General features: G+C 37.0%; 1 protein-coding gene across 1 annotated transcript; it reads left to right on the plus strand.

Moving 5' to 3' along the window:
- The first annotated feature begins 1,587 nt into the window (after window positions 1–1,587).
- On the plus strand, window positions 1,588–9,737 carry NTS (neurotensin). The gene is made up of 4 exons (XM_007516211.3): window positions 1,588–1,805; window positions 4,019–4,080; window positions 6,171–6,395; window positions 9,390–9,737. Exons 1-4 carry the CDS (start codon window positions 1,736–1,738, stop codon window positions 9,540–9,542), a joined length of 510 nt encoding a protein of 169 aa, XP_007516273.1. The 5' UTR covers window positions 1,588–1,735; the 3' UTR covers window positions 9,543–9,737.
- The last annotated feature ends 12,553 nt before the right edge of the window (window positions 9,738–22,290 follow it).

A 22,290-nucleotide genomic window follows, 5' to 3' on the forward strand; every position in this document is an offset into this window, starting at 1 on the left:
TCCTTGCAATTCCAGTAAGTGAAAGTAAAGTCATTTAAACTTCTATCATGCCCTCCAGTGGCTGCAAAGCAAAAATTTGTATATACTTATGTATCTCCCACATTTCTTTGCATTTAGTCACCCTTTATAAAACTCTCTTCAAGTGAGGCATGTTGTATAGTGCTTTGTAAAATATATTAAAAGTAATAATAAAAAAGGTCATATGTTGCTAAACTCCTGAATATTGTGTGATTGATTGATGCCTTGCTATCTTAGCTGTTAACTGCTTGCATAAAATAATTCCCATTGCATTTTGGGTAAAGGAACACCTAATCTCATAGATTCATACCACATAGAATGTCAACTCTTTGGAGAAATATGTTCAGATTTTCTAAGTTGTTGTTACAGATCTGATAAAGTTAAAAAGAGATCAAATCTCAAACACATGTACATTTAAATGTTCATATTCTTAATAGGAGCCTCTTTTAAGAGCACTTCAGGAATCCTGAGGTATTTAATGAGCAAAGAAAATTCTACTACAAAAGACATTTTCTGCAATTTTCTTTTGAGAAACCTGAGAAGGAATAACATTATAATTAATTAAATACACCAGGACATTGCCATAGAAAGAGCCTTATGAATAGTGGTTATTTAGGATTACTTTCCAGGTGCTATAACTTGGAAAAAAATTTGATGCAATCATGAAAACTAGTGAGGAAGGAGTTATAGAAAGATGAAGCTACAGTAGCAATGATTAGCCCGAAAGACGCCAAGCAGAAAAAGGAGAAAGCATCTGACAATGGACATCAGTGGCACTGTTAACTCATATATATATACCTGCTGAGACAAAGAACTTAAAAATTTTATTCTACACATATGCAGTTGTCTTACTATAACATCCAGCCAAATGTCAGCATATAAAAATCAATCATTTCCCCAGTTCCTTTAAATATAAGCTTTAAAATTTGTTTTAAAAAAATAATGCCTGATTCCTTAGGAAGTTCTAGTGTTTCTTTCTTAAAATTTTCTCTTTTTTTATCTGAACATTTTTAAGTGAGTTATATAACTATTTACCTGCTTATTGTGAACTGTTTTACTTGAAGCATTTATTATCTAAATCATGTTGTATTAGTCCTTCAACCAGAAAACATTTCTTCAGGCTATCAGAATGTGTCTTCTTTAAGCACTTCCAAACTTAAAAAATCATGAGTTTGTAATTTCATGTACTCATCCTGTTGATTTTTTGTTGTTGTGAAGATTTTAAAGATCTCATGCTTCACAAAATCAAATGGAAGACTTCTTGGAATTTGGGGGATAAAGAGGAAATCAGGAAAGAAAGACACTGAAAGTTCTCTACCAGTACACTCTTTATGGAATTGCTTTTGAATCACTCCTCTGTGCGTCAGAAATCCAGAGCAGCAGCAGCAATTAAGGAAGATGTCACTTTTACTCCAGGTTCAGAAGTGGAGGAGGAAAGATGGGGACAAAGGAAGAGGGAAGGAGGAAGTGGGGAGGGCACATCCTGAAGAGATAATCCCTGTATTTCATGACATCACCCCCCTACATATATATATATATGTGTGTGTGTGTGTGTGGTGTGTGTGTGTGTGTGTGTGTGTGTAGGGAATGGTCACAGCATCTCTCATAGTTCAGCTCCTTTCAAAGCCAGCTGAAGGCAAGAGGAAGCATCAGAGAGAGCTCTCTTTCAGCCAGTCTCTGGTATATTGGCTTGGCTTGCTAGAAGGTTCAAGGAGAGATGGCGGGAATGAAAATCCAGCTGGTGTGCATGATCCTTCTGGCTTTCAGCTCCTGGAGCCTAGGCTCAGGTAAGCTCAGCTGCTTTTCATAACTCTCTGAAGTGATTTTTTTCCTTTTTCACAGTGTGATGCTAGTTACGCTAATGTATCCAGGGAAAAGTGTTCCCTTTATTCTGAATTGGCTTATTACTGATAGCAACTGAATAGTTTCTTTCTCTTTATGATTGCAAGAAATGAGAGATTTCTCTTTTTAAAATTGCAGAATAATGAAAGTGGTTTCAGTGAAATACTTCATGTCTCCCTGTGGAATGTAATTATTAGAGAAAAAATACTACTATTTAATGAGAATACTACTATTTAATGAGAATACTACTATTGAATGAGAATACTACTATTTAATGAGAATACTACTATTTAATGAGAATACAGACAGGATTCCTATCTAAGTGGAAATTCCTGGTTAAAACTCCACCATCCAAAATTTTGATCTCATCCTCAGTCATCCTCTTAAACAAGTGGTTCTCCCACCTTCAAATTATTTTTTAACATGTATATAAAGATAAGACAGTGACAATTGCTCTTTCACAAGCAAATGAGTGCAGTATTATTTGTAGAAATTTATTTCTAGAATATGCAAAAGTATCCCAATTTTTTTTGAGGGTGTATTTTATGTAGTCTGTGTGACAACTGACATACTATTAAATTGATGGATTTTTGCATGCCACTTGGATTGATGCAATATCAATGGGAAAGTTGACATTTTATCTTGCTGTAAATCATTTAACTTTATTGTCTTTTACATGTGATTATTAAAGAGAAGCCATATGTTATTACCTATCAATAACTTTGGTAATAAGATTTAAACTTCAGAGTATCATGAAAACTTATAATGATGTGATATGTTTTAACTCATGTTTGATAAATAGTTCATCACATCATAGTGCAAAATCATGGGGGAGATGCATAAAAATCATATAACCGGTTTAATGCTTATATGTCTTGTAAATGTGACATGGAAATGTTTAATTCAAACATCCTATAAATTTTATTTAAATTGTGAGATTAAATCTTTCAGAAAATTATAAATGTTATATACCAGATTTTTTCTTTGAACTATTGGAAAAAGATCTTAAACTTTTAACTTTGAAAATATTTTATCATATAATACCAACTTTTGATGATTATGATTTTATCTGATAGTTACATAAGATTTAAGGTATGCTGACAGTCTAGAAGAAAAAATAGGGTTAGTAATTATACAATGTACTTTTGAATCCTGAAAATTCCTGCCATAGTAAGTCAGCATTTTGAGGCTTTGGCATATATATTTGATAACTGACCATTGGAATTTATCTCACTTTGAAAAACAGGTAGTCCTTTAAACAAGTAGGAGAATTCTGGTTTAATTTAACTCTTAAATGAATTTTACAAATCATTTCTCCAAAAGTGAAATTTCTATTTCATGAGTATATAATACATGCAAGGTGATCCTTTCTTCTGTCTGTATGATACAGTGTTCAGTGACTGAGTGGTTACCTTGTTATACTATTTTATAAGTCATTATATTATCCTAATACTATTTTTATTTAAGTATTTATTTTTATTCTCTGTAAAATGTTTATTAGTGGAAACTAAGAATATCCTAAAAAATCAGATATCCATGTGTAACATTATTGTATATATATTAATGACAACTCCATTTTAAGTTTCCTTAATTACTGTGATAAACTCCATAAGTACACATAATTCCAAATTATTGTTTAAAGTAGAAAGACAGTTATTTAAAGGAGTGGTTGTTAAAAATAGCATCTCAAAATAAAAGATCTCCATGTCTCTTAGTCTAAGGTTATCAGTCACCAAATCTCTTGGGACTTATCTTGAAAATGTCTCTTGTATATATCTTTTCCTTATGCTGTTTTTGTCAAATATCTATGCAAAGATCTATGCAAAATAATGGTAAAATTAAGCAATATACTTTATGGTATTTCTGGTATATTAAATAGACATCTTTACTGAGACACAAAGATTAAACAACTCCAGATTGTCAATAGTTATCCTGGGGTATAATCATGTGCTTATTTTTTAAGTGCTTTCTATCATTTTAGGTGTCTGATAGCTTAAGATAAAACCATGATTGTTTTCTGAATATTCTTTAACCAGAACACGTACAGAGAAAAGACAATATATCTCTAATTTCTGAGACCAATTTCAAAAATCTGTACATTATAATGTAACTATATACTGTGATTATATAGTAAACATGTGGTTTTGATTTCACTCAGATTCAGAAGAGGAAATGAAGACATTAGAAGCAGATTTATTGACCAATATGCATACATCAAAGGTAACTTTTTCTTCTCTTTAACCAAGGGTTGAAGAAAATATGTATTCTCATTATAAACACAGCATTCTTTTCTCTTTCTTTCTTTCTTTCTTTCTTTCTTTCTTTCTTTCTTTTTTTCTTTTTGTAGCAACTGCTTAACAAGACTGAAAAGTTCATTGGGAGGTATTTTCTTTTTGGGAAAACTTTCTAAGTTCAAAGCAGTTAAGGTGTTGATGTGTCAGAGAGAGAAGTTATAGAGATAATCAATCAGTACATAGTCACATATATTTTAAGTTAAATTTTTTAAATTTATTATCTTTAAGGAATCACATATTTTAAAATGAGGAAATATGTACTTAGGGGTATTTTTTTTTGCACTCTTATCAGAATGTTTACAATGAAATGTTTATTGACCTGAAGTTAAAAATTGCATGTGAAAACTCAGTGACATTTGCACCTTTTTAAAAAATTTTTTTATTTGTTATTGGATAGAGACAGAGAGAAATTGAGAGAGAAGGGGGAGATAGAGAGACAGAGAGACACCTGCAGACCTGCTTCACCGCCTGTGAAGCGACTCCCCTGCAGGTGGGGAGCCGGGGGCTTGAACCGGAATCCTAACTAGTCCTTGCACTTTGTGCCAAGTGTGCTACCGCAGGACTCCCAGATTTGCACCTTTTTAATTGCATTGACAAAAGTAAAGTTGAAGTTCCTAAATTAAGTTTCATGTAACTCTATGATAGAAATCTGGTTAGCAGAAAAGCAACAGACTGGAAAGCAGAAACTAAAGATGAAACCATTCTGACTTATGAATCATTTGTTCTGAAGCAAATGGCTTAGTTAATATTGCTTGCCTTTTACCCTCACCTTTTAAATTCTGAGACTGGAGTTCATTTAGAGAAGTACACAAGATAACATGTCTGGATTTAAATACCAGAGGTGTTATCTGTACCTGTTTTGTTATTTTTACTAAGTCCAGTAAAACTTTGTATAGCGACCCTATTATTCTTCTCTTGGTTGCAAACTTGAAAACAAGTTTCCCAGAATCCAACCTGTATGTAGGATTGATAATCCATTAGAAAGGTCATGTCGTTGGCATACTCAGCAGAGCACACATACTGTCATGGGTTCAAGGCTTTGCTCCCTACCTGCAGGAGAAGCTTCATAAACAGTGCAACAGTGCTGCAAGTGTCTGTTTGATCTCTTTCTCTCTATCTCACCCTCTGTCAAAAGAAAAATTACAAAAAAGGAGGAGGAGGAAGAAGAAGAAAGTGCCCACCAGGAGCAATGGAATCACCATAGAGTCACTACACTCCTGCAAAATATATACTTATACAAAAGAATAACAACAAACAAACAAAAAGCTACTCCATTGGAACACATTTAATTACTGTGCTAATTACATGTTAAACCTCCCATCTGATTTCTAGAGCAATATTGAACTCAGGTTTCTTTTCTCTTACTGAATAAGCTTGTTCCAGGTGCAAAAAATCCACAGTATGTTGTAGAATTGTGTTTGTTGAAGATGTGAAGGGAAAAAAATACCCATTTTGATACATATTTGAGATTGTAGGGAATTATTATCTTCTAACAAAAATAAGCTTTTGGCCCTATAATCCTTCACAGACATTTTGGGCAAATTTGAGCACGTATATGTTTTTCTGTGACTATAAAGTGGGTTCTGTTTTAGGAAATATTTTAATGTGCAAACAAACATGTCAACTGTGGTGCTGCCTATGGCAGTTATTCATGTGTGGAATATATTAATCATCTCATATTCCTGTAAATGTCTATTTGTGTTAGTGTCATCTTAGTACCTGTTTCATTAGATACTAAACTAGTGCGTAATAGAGAATGGCATTTTTCTCATATTTTTATCTGTGATGTATACATAATATATTTCTACTTATTACATTGGTATTTGATTTCCTTATGTATATATTTAATAGAATACATAAGGTCCACTGATTAATTTGTAAGATTAAATTACTAAATTAGTTATAGTGTAGTTGTTAGGATAGAGTTAGACCTTAAAATATATTGACTCAGAAGTCTATTTGGGTCTCAAATAACACAAGTTCTAACTGTAATATCTATCTTATTCTCTATTTCAGATTAGCAAAGGAAGTGTTTCCTCTTGGAAAATGACCCTGCTGAATATTTGCAGCCTTGTAAATAGCCAAAACAGCCAGGCTGAGGAAACTGGAGAGTTTCGTGAAGAGGAGCTTATTACAAGAAGGAAATCTCCCATTGCTTTAGATGACTTTAGCTTGGAAGCAATGCTGACCATATACCAGGTCAGAAAAATCTGTCACAGCAGGGCCTTTCAACATTGGGAGGTAAGAGGATAAAATATATATGTATATATACACACATATATACATACATATAATTATTGTTATACTAGTTAGTTCTCATTTATACTGATATTTAAAATCTTGATCATGATTGTAACAGGAAAACTAGAAAATAATTCAGGGTAAATCCTTGAGGTTAATGTTTGTTCAGGTCTTCAGTGTTCTTCAAATATTTGGATGTAGCAAAATGTTTTTTTTTTCAAAAAAAGAAACATTTTCTTTATTTGTATTAACAGTGGGTTGCAAGATTTACAGATTACAGAATATAGTTCCACACCACACCTACTGCCAAAGTTCTGTGTCCCAATCTTCCGACACCCCAAAGATAACTACCTTAACTTTCACAAAGTCTTAGGAACCGTTTGTTTGCTTTTGCTTTTTCCTTTATCTTCCTTCCTTTCTTCCTCTCTTCTTTTTCCCTCTTTCTTTCTTTCTTTCTTTCTTTCTTTCTTTCTTTCTTTCCTTCTGTCTGTCTGTCTTTCTTCCTTCCTTCCTCCCTCCCTCTCTCTCTCTCTCTCTCTCTCTCTTTCTTTCTTTCTTTCTTTCTTTCTTCCTTTCCACTGAAAGATCATGTCTATCAGTTCTCTAGATTCCTTAGATGAGTGAAATTGTCTGGTAGTTCTCTTTAAGGAGAATATATTATTTTAAAATGTATTTTATCAGTGATTTAATTCACAAAATTATGTGACAATAGAGGTATAAGTCAATACCGTCCCCAAGACCAGAGTTCTGTGTCCCCATTCCCTCCATTATAAAGTGCAGTAGTTCTTCTAAAGTCACGGATACAGGTTGACTATCATTTCTATAGCTCAATCTATATCTATATATATTTAGACTCCCCCCCCCCCCCATGGTCCTGCCTTCTCTTCCTTTCTATGTCACACCTACACCTATTGCTATTTTTTGATGTTTTCCTTTTTTCCTCTTCTCTCTCCAGGTCAAGGTAGATTATATTGCATATTTTACTGTGCTCAAATAAATGTCATTATCAGGACATTTTTGGAAATCTAGAATGCCCGAGTATTTAGGGAATTAAAAAATGTTAACTTGAAATATTATTTTTTAATTTTATTTTAAAAGTAAAATAATAATTACAAAGTATTTCTTCTGTATTTGAGTACAGACTAGGAAAAATAAAGCAGATACTGTCTGTTTCAGTTATTCAATTGGTTTAATATTCCATGACTCCCCCATTTTACACATAAAATTAAATTAGTGTTTTCTTTTGATGACTCTTGTGTCAATTTATTTTGCGGTTAGTCAAAGGTAAAGTAAGGGTAGAGGACCAGAAAAAATACTGGTATACTAGCAGAGGTCTACACTGTAGAAACAAAGGAAATAAAAAAGCAAAAATAGTGTTTATTATAACTTATAAACAAAGTTATAATTTTTAGATGGAAAATACAAAACAAACAAACATCAACAACAAAAATTTTGATTGTACTTGTTGGCCTATTCATGACTGGATTCCAATTCAGTTAGTCTTCAAAACATGTTTAAGTGGAAAAAAATATCAAATATACCAATTTTAACATGGGAAAATGTCAGGTATACCCCCACCCCAGGGAGGGGGACCTTCAAAAATGGTATGCAGATGAAGTGGTACTTCTAAGATGAGAATTTTTCCCATTTTAGAAGTTATGATTTATTTAAAAGAAAATTATAGTGTCATTCAGAGCATAGTACAAGTAATTACAGACTATATGCTCAGAGAAACAAAAGATTAAGAAAGTAGATTTTCTGACAGCTGTTCTACCTTCTCTGCAGCTAATACCTGTGGGTTGAGACAAGGTATTTAGTGATATAACTTAATGTACATGAATTATAGATCAGAATTTAGTTATAATTCAAAACTAATAAGTGTTTGTTATAGTGACCACAAAGCTTAGAAAACAATAACAGATACACATACAATAAGCCTATAACTATTCTTGTACTAAATATTTTAATGCTGACTGAAAATTTTAATTTATATTATCAGAACAGCATTACTAGAAAAAGTGGAACTAATTTTGAGTGTGGTATATTCCTGGAGATTTTAGGCAGAGTTCTAAGTTGTTGTTTTCACCGGGCTGGCTTCACGGGCGGGTAACAGACGACCCGGGACTCATGGCTGGGCTGTAGGCAGTATCTCTTTATTCATGCAGGACGCAGCGCAATCTATACCAAGCTAAGCTAAAACTAAACTACTACAAACAATCTTGTCCTTATAAATATACTAGCCCAGTAGGGTGGGAACAGGATGCCACGCAGAGAGGGTGGAGAGAAAAGTGACTGGTGAAAATCAGGGTATGACAAGGAGAGGGGGCGGAGAAAGGCAAGAATTCTACCACTGAACCATCAATGCCCTGGAGGAGGGTGGTGCTTGTTAACAGCGGTTATGTAAATAGAATGAAGTGGTTATGTAAATAGAATACTGTTAAGCAGGGGGGATTAAACTAATGAAACAGAAGGGGTTTTTAGAAGCATACCAACACTAAGTGAGGATTAAATTCTTTGAGTGACTGAATCTAAATTTGCTTTTAATTATTAAGCAGTAGAATCTGAATAGATACTTGCCATTGTGTCTTACAATCTGAATAGCAACAGGAAAAAAATGTAGAAATCAGGAGTTTAGAGATTTAAAAAATACATATATATAATTATTGTTATGCTAGTTCTCACTTGTGTCAAGTGCAAACATTACCATGTACCAGGATACAGTTCAAGTTCTCTGTTGCTCCCTACAGGGGGTGAAGGTTCAGGAACAGTGAAGTGTAAGATGTGTCTCTCCTCTCAGTGACTCTTTTCTCTCATTCTCTCTTGTACCCTCTGTACTATCCAAAGAATAAGAAATTGGTTGCTGGGAGTGATGGAGTGGAGTTGTGCAGACACTGAGCCCCAGTAATAACCATGGTGGAAAAAACAAAAGCAGAAAACAAATAAAGACATTCTGCACATTATGTATATATCTCAGTGATTATGTCTATCTTTCAGGTGATCCAGGAGGATGTTCTTGATACTGGAAATGAAAAAAATGAGAAGGAAGAAGTTCTAAAGAGAAAAATTCCTTACATCCTGAAACGGCAGCTCTATGAGAATAAACCCAGAAGACCCTACATTCTCAAAAGAGGTTCTTACTACTACTGAGAGCATAAATAGTTTATCTACGTGTGATTGTGATTTAGCATCTGTTAATTAAATATCAAATAATCCCTGTGTGGAAATGTGACAGAACACGATTATTTTGTCTCCTCAGCAACTGTGGTTTATTGGATGTGACTTTTTGTGCGTTAACATAAATTGGGCTAAATGCTTTCAAATAAATTTAAACATTGAGCATGATGTGCTGTGTCTAATTGGTGCAATATTTTAATTAATTTACAGATAGATCATTTTGAGACTTTTGCAAAATCCTTAATGGCTATTTAAACTGTCAAAATATTTGGCAGCTTAAAGAAAAAATGGCCAAAATATTTGACAGCTTAAACTGAACTATAAATTATAACAAAGTTCAATGATAAAGGATAGTCTAGATATCACTATGTCATAGCAAATGGCATTTCCTTCATTATTTGACTGACTATTGTATTGAATATACATAGATACTGGTTTTCATGCTCTCTTCCAAGACTCACTATTAATTTCCCAGTGATGGAGAAAGGTTATTAGTAAAGTAAAAAACAAAGGTGACTGAGCTATTATTGGTTATACCTATCATGATGGTCAGCTGAATTTGGTTCTTAGTAAATGAAACTAATATATAATAAAGAGTTAACCAGCCATGGAGCCAGGTGGTAGTGCGCCTGCTGGAGTGCACATGTTACAACGTGCAAGGACCAGGGTTCGAGCCGCTGGTCCTGCAGGGGCAAAGCTTCACAAATGGTGAAGCAGTGCTGCAGGTGTCTCTCTGTCTTTTTCCTTCTCTATAATCCCCTTGCCTCTAGATTTCTGGCTGTCTCTATTCAATAAAAATATAAAGATTTAAAAAATTAAACAGTCGACAAGACGTCAGAAACATGTTTTTTTGCAACTTTACTTCCATTAGAAGATCAACTCTACATTGATTTTGTTTTCCTCACACTTAGGTTCAGTAAATGATAGCTTTATTTTTAAGCTTTCTGAGAAATTTGTATGACTAATATTTTTCCCAACTGGGGAAACATTCACCAGACAAAAAGAATATTTGAACTCTTCACTGTAATATGAATTCATTCTCCTTGTAGTCTTTGAAGTTCCACTCAGAGTAGTGACTTTCTGAACCCTCACTTGTACAAAGTTCTTTTTTTTAAAGACTTTTTTTTAATATTTATTTTATTTATTTATTCCCTTTTGTTGCCCTTGTTGTTTTACTGTTGTAGTTATTATTGTTGTTGTCATTGTTGGATAGGACAGAAAGAAATGGAGGGAGGAGCGGAAGACAGAGAGGAGGAGAGAAAGATAGACACCTGCAGACCTGCTTCACCGCCTGTGAAGCGACTCCCCTGCAGGTGGGGAGCCGGGGTTCGAACCGGGATCTTTACGCCGATCCTTGTGCTTTGCGCCACCTGCAGTTAACCCGCTGCGCTACAGCCCGACTCCCTTGTACAAAGTTCTATCAAGAACCCCACACTCTCCAACCCTCATACATACAGGGCTACAATGTAATCCATAATTATCTGTGAAGGAATGTATTAGGGATTAGTTGCTCTGGAGTGAAGGAGTCTTCAGGACATCATGTCTTTTTTGATTAAATCACCCTTATTTTTAAATTTTTTATTATATTTATTTATTTATTTATTGGATAGACAGTCAGAAATTGAGAGGGAAGGGAGGGATAGAGAGGGCGAGAGACACCTGAAGCTCTGCTTCACCACTTGTGAAGATTTCCCACTGAAGGTGGGGACTGGGGGCTCAAACCTGGGTCCTTGCACATGTGTGCTCAACCGGGTATGCAACCACCCGGCCCCAGCCTTCTTTAGGCTTAATATCATTCTACTGTTCTCAGTAGCTTTTTCCTCCTTTCCTTCCTTCCTTCTTTCTTTTTTCTTTCCTTCCTTTTTTCTATTTTTTCTTTTGTTCATTCTTTCTTTTTGATAGAGGGTAGGAGACAGAGACAGAAAGAGAAGGATAGAGAAGAGACTTTTAGCTTGCTCCACCACTCTGTTTTATTTTTATTTATTGATTAATTAATGACAATCAGCAACGATAGGAAGGGGGAGATAGAGAGGGGCCTCCTGCAGCATTGCTTCACCATCTGTGAAGCTTTCCCCTTGCAGGCAGGGCTCAGGCTGGGGGGCGGGGGGGACTTAAACCTGGGTCCTTGCACAATGTAAAATGTGTGCTCAGTCAGATACACTGCCACCTGTGTCTGCTCCAGCACTCTTTAAGCTTAGCACCTGCAGTGAAAAACTGGGGACTTGTTAATAATGGGTTTTGTGCATGGCGACATGTGAGTACTAGTGAGAGAGTTGTCACCAGGCCACAGTACAAGTGCATTTTAACCACATATGTCTAGATCATTCTCTCCAGGATAGCTTGGAGATAAAGCTTAAATCCTTCAATAACCTTGCATATCAAAGCTGTCTCACTTCTAGACCAAGCAGACTGTTATTGGGCAGAGAAAGGCATTTAAGGCACAGTACTTTTCAGTCACATTATTACAACTCAACCATATTTTAACTGTTATATCTTCTGGCTTTTTCCCCCTACATCATTGAGACCTTTCATGATATGATATATGTATAGTAAGGACTAGTTCACTTTTTTGATGATCTGGGGCTTTGTACATTCTTGATTTCACCATTCGAATTACTTTCCCATTAAGATAGAGAGACAGTTCCTGGTCTTCACATGCAAGAGGGAACCTTCACAAGTGGCAAAGCCATGCTGCAGGTGCCTCTTTCTATTGTTCTCTAGCCCCCTTCCCTATGGATTTATCTCTGTCTCTATCAAAAAATAATGACTGCCTGGAGCAGTATATTCGACGTGCAGATATATTGAGTTCCAGCACTAACCCTGGTGTTGTTAAAATTCGGAGGCTCCACCTGGCCAGGCTAGCTTCAGGGGCGGGTAACAGAGACGACCAGAGACATACGGCTGGGCAGGGAAGCTGTATTTCTTTATTCAGGAACAACGATTCATAAACTAAACCAAACTAATCACCAAACAGAACTCTGCTGCCTCTTTCCCCTGCGACTGCGCCGAGCACTCTCTAACTCTGCAACTCTCCAACCCTCCAACTCTGGAACTCTGGAACTCTGGAACCCTCTAGGGGTTCCTTGGGGCGGGGCCAAGCGGGCCCGCGAAATTAGCAGGACTGATCCAATTTTCTTGGCAGGGGAGAGCTGGAACAACCCATTGTAAAGCATACAACACCCTGGTAGTAATAAATATATACATATGGGCATGGTGAGGGTGAGCACATTACCAGTGTTCTGGCTCTCCTCCATGCTGCTTAGACTAAAACCAGGACCATGCACGAAGCTACGCATTCACTCTGCCAAGTAGGATATTCCTCCAGCCCAATAAGGATTTTTAATTAGTGATTTAATAATGATTAACAAGATTGTAAGGTAAGAGGGGTACAATTCCATATAATTCCCACCACCAGAGTTCTGCATCCCATCCCCTACATTGGAAGCTTCCTTATTCTTTATCCCTCTGGAAGTATGGATCAAAATTATTTATGGGATGCAGAAGGTGGAATATCTGGCTTAAGTAATTGTTTCTCCGCTGAACATAGACACTGGCAGGTGGATCTATAAGCATCAGTCTGTTTCCATCTTGCCTTAGTGGGATAGGGCTCAGGAGAGGTGAAGTTCCAGAACATGTTGGTGAGGTTGTCTGCCCAGGGAAGTCAGGATGGCATCAAGTCTGCAACTTGGTGGCTGAAAACTGGTAAGATATAAAGCAGGACAAATTGTTTAATAAACAGGAACCTAAAGTTAAGAACAGAGCAGATGAAACTAATGAAGATTGTTTAAGCACTCTTTCTTAATCAGTTTTCATCCCTGGGTCAATATCTATTTTTTTAACTTGCTTTATTTTTCTTCATATTTTAAAAAAGAAAAAAAAAGGAAGAGAAGGAGGAAGGAAGAAATTAAGGACAGGAGAGAGAAATAGAGGGAGGGAGGGAGGGAGGGAGAGAGAAGAAACCACTAATAGCCACTGGTGAGGGAAACTGCACTAACAGCTCAGCAATGCTGTTATCCCATTAAATAGAAACATGTTCACAAAACTAAACTTCAGACAGGGTTACTATACCCATGTTGGTGAAAGACAACAAAGAAAACCACTATGTAATCATGTCTAAGCAGAAATACAAACAAGAACACTAAGAACACACACACACACACACACACACACACACACACACACACACGACCAAACATCCTCTCTTCCCATAAGTCACTGTTGCTTCTCTACTGACCAGTGCTTCCACTAAGCTTCACTTTTTTACCTCCTGGATACAAATGACTATGGTACTTAATTGTATAATTGTAACCACTTTCTTAAATACCCAAATTAAAGCAAAACCACATTTGAACGAGTCTCCAAATCACCTAATATCACCGAATCCTGCAAAAGACACTGGTTTATTATACTTGCTCATTGAAACTCCTTGTGATTCAATATAGAATGAGATTGGCATTGCCAATAAAACCATCTCTCTGTGTGTCCTGGGGGGTTCTGACTGGTGGGCATCAACACAGCCTTATAACATAACTTAAAATTATATCATCATTTATCTACTTGTGTATTTGTAGTGTCTTTCACCCATTGAAATATAAACTCTGTGAGCACAGAGACTTGATGTTTCTCATTCAATGGTATATCCTTATGGTTGAGCTAGAGAAAAAAAAATCAGTAAACATTTGTTTGATGAATGGATAACTTATCTATGGAAGAATCCATTCTATTAAAATATGAAGATTAGGAATAGCTTTAAAAAATGTAAGACCCTCCTCAGATATTATATTTCAGGAGAATTGATTTGAACTCTAGCTAGATACACATTATCCTTGGGGTCTCTGTCTGCATAACAAATACACTGTTCCTAGAAGACTTAAAAATTTTTTTTTCCTTTCTACTTAATAGAACAGAAAGAAATTAAGGGGGTAGAGATAGAAAGAAATAAGGGGGTGGGTGGTCGCGCACCTGGTTGAGTACACATGTTACAGTGCACAAGGACCCAGGTCCAAGCCCCCGTTCCCCACCTGCAGGGAGAAAGCTTTGCGAGTGGTGAAGCAGTGCTGCAGGTGTCTCTCTGTTCCTCTCTCTATCACCACCCCATCCCTCTGGATTTCTGGCTGTTTCTATCCAATATATAAATAAAGATGATAAAAAGTTTTTTAGAAGAGGGAGAAAAAATGTTAAGAGAGAGAGAGAGAAATAAGACACCTGCGGTACTGCTTCACTACTCATGAAGTATCTTCCTGCAGGTGGGGATCTAGGACTTGAACCTAGGTCCTTGTGCATGGTAATGTGTATACTCAAACACTGTGTTACAACCAGGCCCTTATTTTTCTATAAATTTCTACATATGTGTCTGTGAAAAAAATGTAAACATTAAACGGACACACAAAAATACCAACAAAAGTTTAACTCTGGACCATACTTTTATAATGGTACTATAGCAAGCATGGAGATCCTTTTACTTCTTTTTTAATAAATAAAAGATTAACTATTTGGGAATCGGGTGGTAGCGCAGCAGGTTAAGTACACGTGGTGTGAAGTGCAAGGACCAGTGTAAGGATCCCGGTTAGAGCTCCCGGCTCCCCATCTGCAGGGGAGTCGCTTCACAGGCAGTGAAGCAGGTCTGCAGGTGTCTATCTTTCTCTCCCCCTCTCTGTCTTCCCCTCTTCTCTCCGTTTCTCTCTGTCCTAACAACGACGCCATCAATAACAACAACAATAATAACTACAACAACAATAAAAAACAAGGGCAACAAAAGGGAAAATAAATAAATAATTTTTAAAAAAACATTAACTAGTCATATGCATCTATTTGTGTAGAAATTGCACATTATATTTGCATATAATTCTGATTTTCATTTAATGGCAATGTCATGAAGCTATCTACCTTTTCCAAATGTGAATATTTTATTTTGCTATAACATTTTTTTTAACCTGAATTCATTTTTCCTGGTCTTGAAGATTCCCTCTTGACCTTTCAGTTGGGAGACTATAAGTTCAGAGTATGTAACCAGCCATTCATTTTCCAGGGAAGGATGCACCCCCCCCAACTAAAATGTTTTTCTTGTATGATGAGCAATGGATCCAGTTTTTCAGTTACAGAAACACTTCAAAGTCCTGTGTCTCCCGCACAACCATTTAGGCCTATCTCTGGTCCTCTCAACATTGTAGGGGGGGGTAAGGACTGGGAGAAAGAGAAACACACACAGAGAAATCTTTGTTCCACACATCATTTCCCATTCCATATCTTCTTTTTTTAAAATTTTTTATTTATAAAAAGGAAAGATTGACAAAACCATATGATCAGAGGGGTACAGCTTTCCATTATTCCTACCACCAGAACTCTGTATCCCATCACCTCCCCTGATAGCTTTTTTTTTTTTTTTTTTTTATCAGAGCACTGCTCAGCTCTGGTTTATGGTGGTGCAGGGGATTGAACCTAGGACTTTGGAGCCTCAAGCATGGGAGTCTGTTTGTATATCCATTATGCTATCTACCCCTGCCCTGTCTCAAACTTTTTAAAGCACAGACTGAGTTTTTTTTAATACATAGGCTGAGTCTTTGATATGTTGACTCTCTTAAAAGCTTAGTCCAGGGAGAACAGAAGCAACCAGTGGCATAACTATATACAAATAATGTCAAAGGATATAAAATATGATGATGGTGCATATGATACAGCACATCCTAACAAAGGGATTTTTCAAAGTTAACCCAATTGCCAAACAATGTGATTATAGCAATAACTATCTGTTGTCTTCTTAAATCCTAAGACAGTAGGAACCTCCTGCTTCCTCTATAGAGACTATATTTCCCCAGGCCTGGAACCTCTGGGGTGGGGTTCACTTTCCTGCATGCTTCTCTCCAGTCATACCAAATGATATTGCATCCGCCGATCCCAACCTAATCAATGCAACGAGTACCATCTCAGCATGCTTCGCTTCAGACTGTGTCCAGAGACATACCATATCTTCTATCTCAGACTTACTTATATGTTAGTTTAATTGATCATACCCTATTATTTTCTGAGATTAAGATGAAATGCCACATTTTGGAAATACTTTTAGGTTAGTTGTTTGCTTTTTAGTTTGGGTTTTACCAGACCATTGTTAAGCTCTGATTTATGATGGTACTAAGGAATGGATCTGGGACCACAGGGTAAAGTATGAAAAGATCTTGGCATAACCATTCATGCTTTTGGAATCAATTTAAACTACTAGCTCCCTATCCCAAACTCAATTTGTTCTCTGAGTTTTATCTCTGCATAGTTGCTATGCCTTGTCTATGCTCCAACTAGCAAGAGCATCCACTTCATGCTAGGCTGTATAGTTTCTGGCAATAGTTCTAACATTCTTTGAGTTAAATATTACAACTTTTTTAGCTTTATATCCCTTCACAATATCTGGAATATAGATATACCAGACAAAAAAAATGTTTGTTAAGTAAAAACCTATTGTTTAGCTGAAGTAGGAAATGATTGCAGTCTCTTTCTTCTACCCATCTCTTTTGTTCAAGCTTCTAAATAGTTGTCCTCTAGAAAGAACCAAATCTACCTCTCTGTGGACTCCATGCTATGCTTCTCTGTGCCCATAGAGATTCTGCCTTTAGATTTCCTCAGGGTCTCATCAGTGGCCATGGGGTTCTTCTAAATTTTGAGAATCTGAATGACGTAGTGGATTTATAATCAAAGATAATATATATGTGCATGTATTATTTCTTGTAAAGAGCAGTCCTAGCTGTCCCTTAAATATCCAACAAGCATGCAAAGTTTACCATACCCTTGTCGAGCTCAGAGACACTATTGTCTGCAAATGTCTTCCCTCTGCTAGGCATTGCTACCTTAAGCAGGACTAAAGTAAACCGATTTTTCACTAGAAATTTGGTTCCAATGCAGTTACCTTTTTTTGTAACCAAACGTCTTTCAGTGTTTTGGAAGAATTTTGCAAATAATTGCCTCTGATTTTTACTTTGTTTCCATTTAAATTACTTCAGACTTTTATAGGTCATTAAATCTAGTGGCTTCCACTTTAGGAGAAGAATTCAGGTAGATATTGGAATGATTACAGCTGGATGTAGGAGAAATTGAAGCCAGGTAAGAGTTTTTTGAGTGTTCTCAGCAAGAACCTAGGGGGATATAAAGTACGAAAATCTAAGCCATTTCTTGCCCTTTTATTACTGGTAACTTCTAAAAGGGAGTGAGAAACAACATAATATGTGATTGCATTTACCATAGCACAGTCTAATAAAAGACAAGTCATCTGATGTTTACAAGAAAAGACTTCTCGTCCCTGGGTTTAAATTCAATTAGGGTTAAAATACCCTCAGCATCATGCTTGTAAAGCTAATTTCTGTTCACTTAAGAACTTAACCACTTCACTGGTAAATAGAAGCCTGCTGTTTTAACTGTCTTCAAGGAAGCATTCTGACTCATTTGCTGTTTTAAACCAATTTTTAATCAAGAAAAACTCACCCACAGATGGAGCCATTTAAGAGATGTTCAGTTTAGTTCTTCCTGAAATGTCTTCAGATGTCTAAGGTGTACCAAAAGGAGATCAAGAATGGACCACAGAAATATCTTTATGAATTCTCTGGGAAACATAAAAATACGACTGCAAGTTTTGGTGCCACGTTACTTTTTCGAGAACATCAGGCTTTTAGACCGAAAGTATTGAAGTGAAAGTGCTCAACACCCTAGGATTCTCAGAGCTCCTCTCCCCCAGATGCCTCCATTCTGGTGTGTAGATTGTTTTAGACTGAGGACATGCAACCCAGGAGACTAATAGAAAAATCACTGTTCCCCTTTTATCAGAGTAAACATGAATTCTCTAGTCATCTTTTCCCTAGTCTAAACGGAAGCGTTTGCTCCTTCCTAAGTCCCTCCTGTCTAACATTTTCTGAGCCACCTCCCCTCTTCCCAATTCTCTCAGGGTCTTATTTTTTAATATGAAATTCCCCTCTGGCAGGAACACATAATCGCAGTCACCCTCCATATTATTATACTTAACGTTTTGCCTTTACTAATCTGCCTAATGAGGTTTTCATGGCTTGTCCAATACTAGAGGAAGGGGTGGGGAAATTTTCCTTGGTGTTCCTACAAATTGGGAGGCCAGCCAGGAGAAACTATACATACAGGTTGGAAATTCCTCATTTCTGAAAGCTACCATGGAAAATCCTGGCTGGCTGACAACATTTTTGTTTGATTGTTTTGTCACCAGGGTTATTGTTGGGGCTCGGTGCCTACATGACTCCACTATTTCCAGTGGCTTTCTTTCTTTCTTTTTTCATAGAAGGTGAGAGAGAGAGAGAGACAAAGAGAGAGAGAGGTAAAGAGAAGGGGAGTGAGATGGGGGAAAAGAGAGAAAGAGAGTGAAGAAAGGAGAGATTCTCTTCAATACTTCTTCAAAGTTTTTCCTGAAGCTTCCTCCATGCAGGTAGCAAATGTTAAGGTTTTTGTTTTTTTTTTACCTCCAGGGTTTTCACGGGGGCTCAGTGCCTGCACTAGGAATCCACTTCTGGAGGCCATTTTTACCATTTTGTTGCCCTTGTTGTTGCGCTTGTTATAGTTGTTATTGTTATTGTTGTCATAGCTGTTGTTGTTGTTGTTGTTGGATAGGACAGAGAAAAATAGAGAGAGAAGGGAAAGACAGAGAGGAGGAGAGAAAGATAGACACCTGCAGACCTGCTTCATCACATGCAAAGCGACCTCCTGCAGGTGGGGAGCTGGGGGCTTGAACTGGGATCCTTATGTCAGTCCTTGCACTTTGCGCATGTGTGCTTAACCTGCTGTGCTAACTCCCAGCTCCCAAAGGTCAAGGTTTTAACTAGTAAGTTGTAGAATCTCTGTCAAGAAGCTATGGAAGCAAGATGTGGTAAGATTTTTTTTAATATTGAGGGTAAACTTAGGCAGGAGATAACAGTGCAACGGTTAAAGACTCTCATGCCTGAGACTCGGCTATCCCAGGTTGAATCCCCAGCACCACCATAAGCCAGAGCTGAGAAATGCTCTGTCAGTCCATCTGTCTATCTATCTATTGGTATTTTTTTCTGTATCTCTTTTTCATTAATAAAATGAGTGAATAATATGGAGGCAGTTTCATGAGTGCTAGAGCAGTGCTGTGACACCTCCTATTCCTCTTTCTCTTTCTGTCTCTCTCCATCTCTTACTCTCTACCTGGAGGAAAGGAAAGAAAAAGCAGACAGTGAGCCCCAATGATAACCCTGGTGGGCAAAGAAAAAAAAAAGGAAAGAAGAAAGTGGCCTGGTCAGTGGCACAGTGACTGAAAAACATTGGACTTTAAAGCATGTGGTCCTGAGTTCTATCCTCAGGATTGCATGTGCCAAAGTGGTGCTCTGATTCTGTCTCTTACATGTTAGTGTGTGTGTGTGTGTGTGTGTGTGTGTGTGTGTGTGTATGTATTTGTAGGAAAGAAAGAATAAAACTTTGGTGAACTTGCTAGTTGATATTGCAGATATTGGCAAACACTATAAGAAGAAGCAGATATTGGTTTTTTTCACTCAAAATTGTTTATATTTTCCACCATTCTGTCACCTAAGAGATTTTTCTCAACTCCCAGTGCTCGACCATTCCTGCAGTAATGTAGAACTTCTAAAGGCAGTGGGTGAAACATTTTCCCTATGCATGGAAAATAGACTAGAGCTTGTAATTTCTTTGAGCTATATATCAGGACTAAATTGCAACCAAATTCTGAGATTTGATTCTGGAAGTAGCTTCATTACACTTGATAAGGGAATTAGAACTGACTTTAGCATAAAAGCCAGCCAAATCACCTAGTGCTTTTTAGGAGAAACCTGACAGAACTGAGATATTTTTATCAAATAGCAGAGTTATATGCACATAAGAAAGTCAAAACAATCATTTTTTATAAAGAAAGTGATGTTGGTCATAGTGTTGTTGGTGGTGGTAGGGAGCGCCCTCCAGGTGAGCACTAGGGTCAAATTTTTGAAATTGCCACTTCTCTGAAGGGAAAGTATGGGGAGTTTTTAACAGAAAAAGTGGGGAATGCAGATTTCCACATGCAAGACAATTTATCTTCACTTTGTCAGAACTTCTAGAGTTGCTGGTGGTAGAATATGAACTTTTGTTGCAGAATCTGGACTCTTGATTTTTTTTTTTTTTTTGGAAAAGCTTATAACCCTTTCATGATGAATTTTTTTAAAAAATTAACAATGTCATTTAGTTATAACTACCCTCCTCGTGTGTTAGGAGATGGTGTTTGTTTAAGAACAAATGGTTATGTCTTAATATTTGTCTTAATCTGTTCCAGGAACTTTGCTGAAGAGCAGTGATGGTGTCTCCTTATACCTGCAGTAAAGATATCAAGGTCTTCAAGAAATGGAGAAGAGAAAAGGGATTTTTCTTGTTTGGATTAAATACTCCCTTCAACAATATCGCAACTGTTCTATTTAATCAGTTTGCCAACATTCTACAGACTGTATGGGTGGACCAGAAATCTGAATGAGTCTGTCTGGCTAAATGACAAGACAGAATACTCTGATTGTCAGACCCAGACTATCAACCAGTCTCTTGGGTCAATTATTTCACAATGTGATTTTCTCGCACAGACTGGCAAGTACACATGGACAATGGTGATGTTTGGCTACCAGTATTATCGAGGATCCAAGGACACTCCAGATCCCGAGGACCACACATTCCACTAAGATCTGGTGTGTATGTCTCTGGTCTTTCAATTCTGCTTGGAAATAGAATACACAAAAGAGTTCACACTTCAGTGAGCAGGAAGATGTGGCTTAAATCTGGCTCATTCTTTCAGCAAACATTCCATCTCACATTACAGCAAGATCACAAACATGGATTTGTTTGTTCATAAGATGGTGACACAACTATACAAAGCAAGAGGTTATGGGAACTATTCTTACACATCACAAGGTCAGAGGTCTTTTCTGTATTAGGAACTTTGTTACCAAGTTTTGGAAAAATAGGAATTACTAAGTGGCGATTTTAAATCTCTCCCTGGCACTTCAAAATGAACAGACCCTAGACATGTAGACACACAAGGTAGAGGCTATACAATCTCTGGAGAAAATAAATAAATAAACTGCTTCTACAGTTTTTCCAAAGAGGACAGGTGGAACCTAATTTGCATATTTTTCTTTAACTGCCACCTAGATTATCTCTGGAATTCAGTACATACACAATGCATCCACTATTTCCAGCAGACATTTTTTTTTCTTTCTCTTGGTAATGACAGAGAGAAATAGAGAGGGAGATAGTATGAGAGACACCTGCATAAACGCTACACTACTCATGTTGCCTCCCCTTTGTTGGTGGGAGGCCAGAGGTTTGAACATGGGTCCTGGACACGATAATATGTGAGCTCAAGTGGCTGCATCACCACCCTCTAATTTGCATCTTAGAAAAAAAAAAACTAGGGAGTAGGGTTGCAGTGCAGCAGGTTAAGCACAGGTGGCACAAAGCACAAGGACTGAGTAAGGATCCCTGTTTGAGCCTCTGGCTCCTCACCTGCTTAATAGTGACTTCACAAGAGGTGAAGTAGGTCTGCAGGTGTCTTTCTCTCACCCTCTATGTCTTCCCCTCCTCTCTCCATTTCTCTCTATCCTATCCAACAATGATGACATCAATAACAACAACAGTAGTAACTGCATCATTTGATTAATGATTTTATGCAGGAGTGAGTGTCACCTGTCATCAACAGGCAGGTTGTGCCCACTAGATGTTTAGCCCA

This window comes from Erinaceus europaeus, chromosome 7 (genome assembly GCF_950295315.1).
Source record: "Erinaceus europaeus chromosome 7, mEriEur2.1, whole genome shotgun sequence".
NCBI lineage: Eukaryota > Metazoa > Chordata > Mammalia > Eulipotyphla > Erinaceidae > Erinaceus > Erinaceus europaeus.

Bases quoted from the DNA above. Each gene is read 5' to 3' on its own strand.
- NTS (XM_007516211.3), top strand. From the start codon at position 1,736: ATGGCGGGAATGAAAATCCAGCTGGTGTGCATGATCCTTCTGGCTTTC. The intron at 4,081-6,170 runs GTAACTTTTTCT...TCTCTATTTCAG, and splicing joins CCAATATGCATACATCAAAG to ATTAGCAAAGGAAGTGTTTC. The intron at 6,396-9,389 runs GTAAGAGGATAA...TCTATCTTTCAG, and splicing joins GGGCCTTTCAACATTGGGAG to GTGATCCAGGAGGATGTTCT.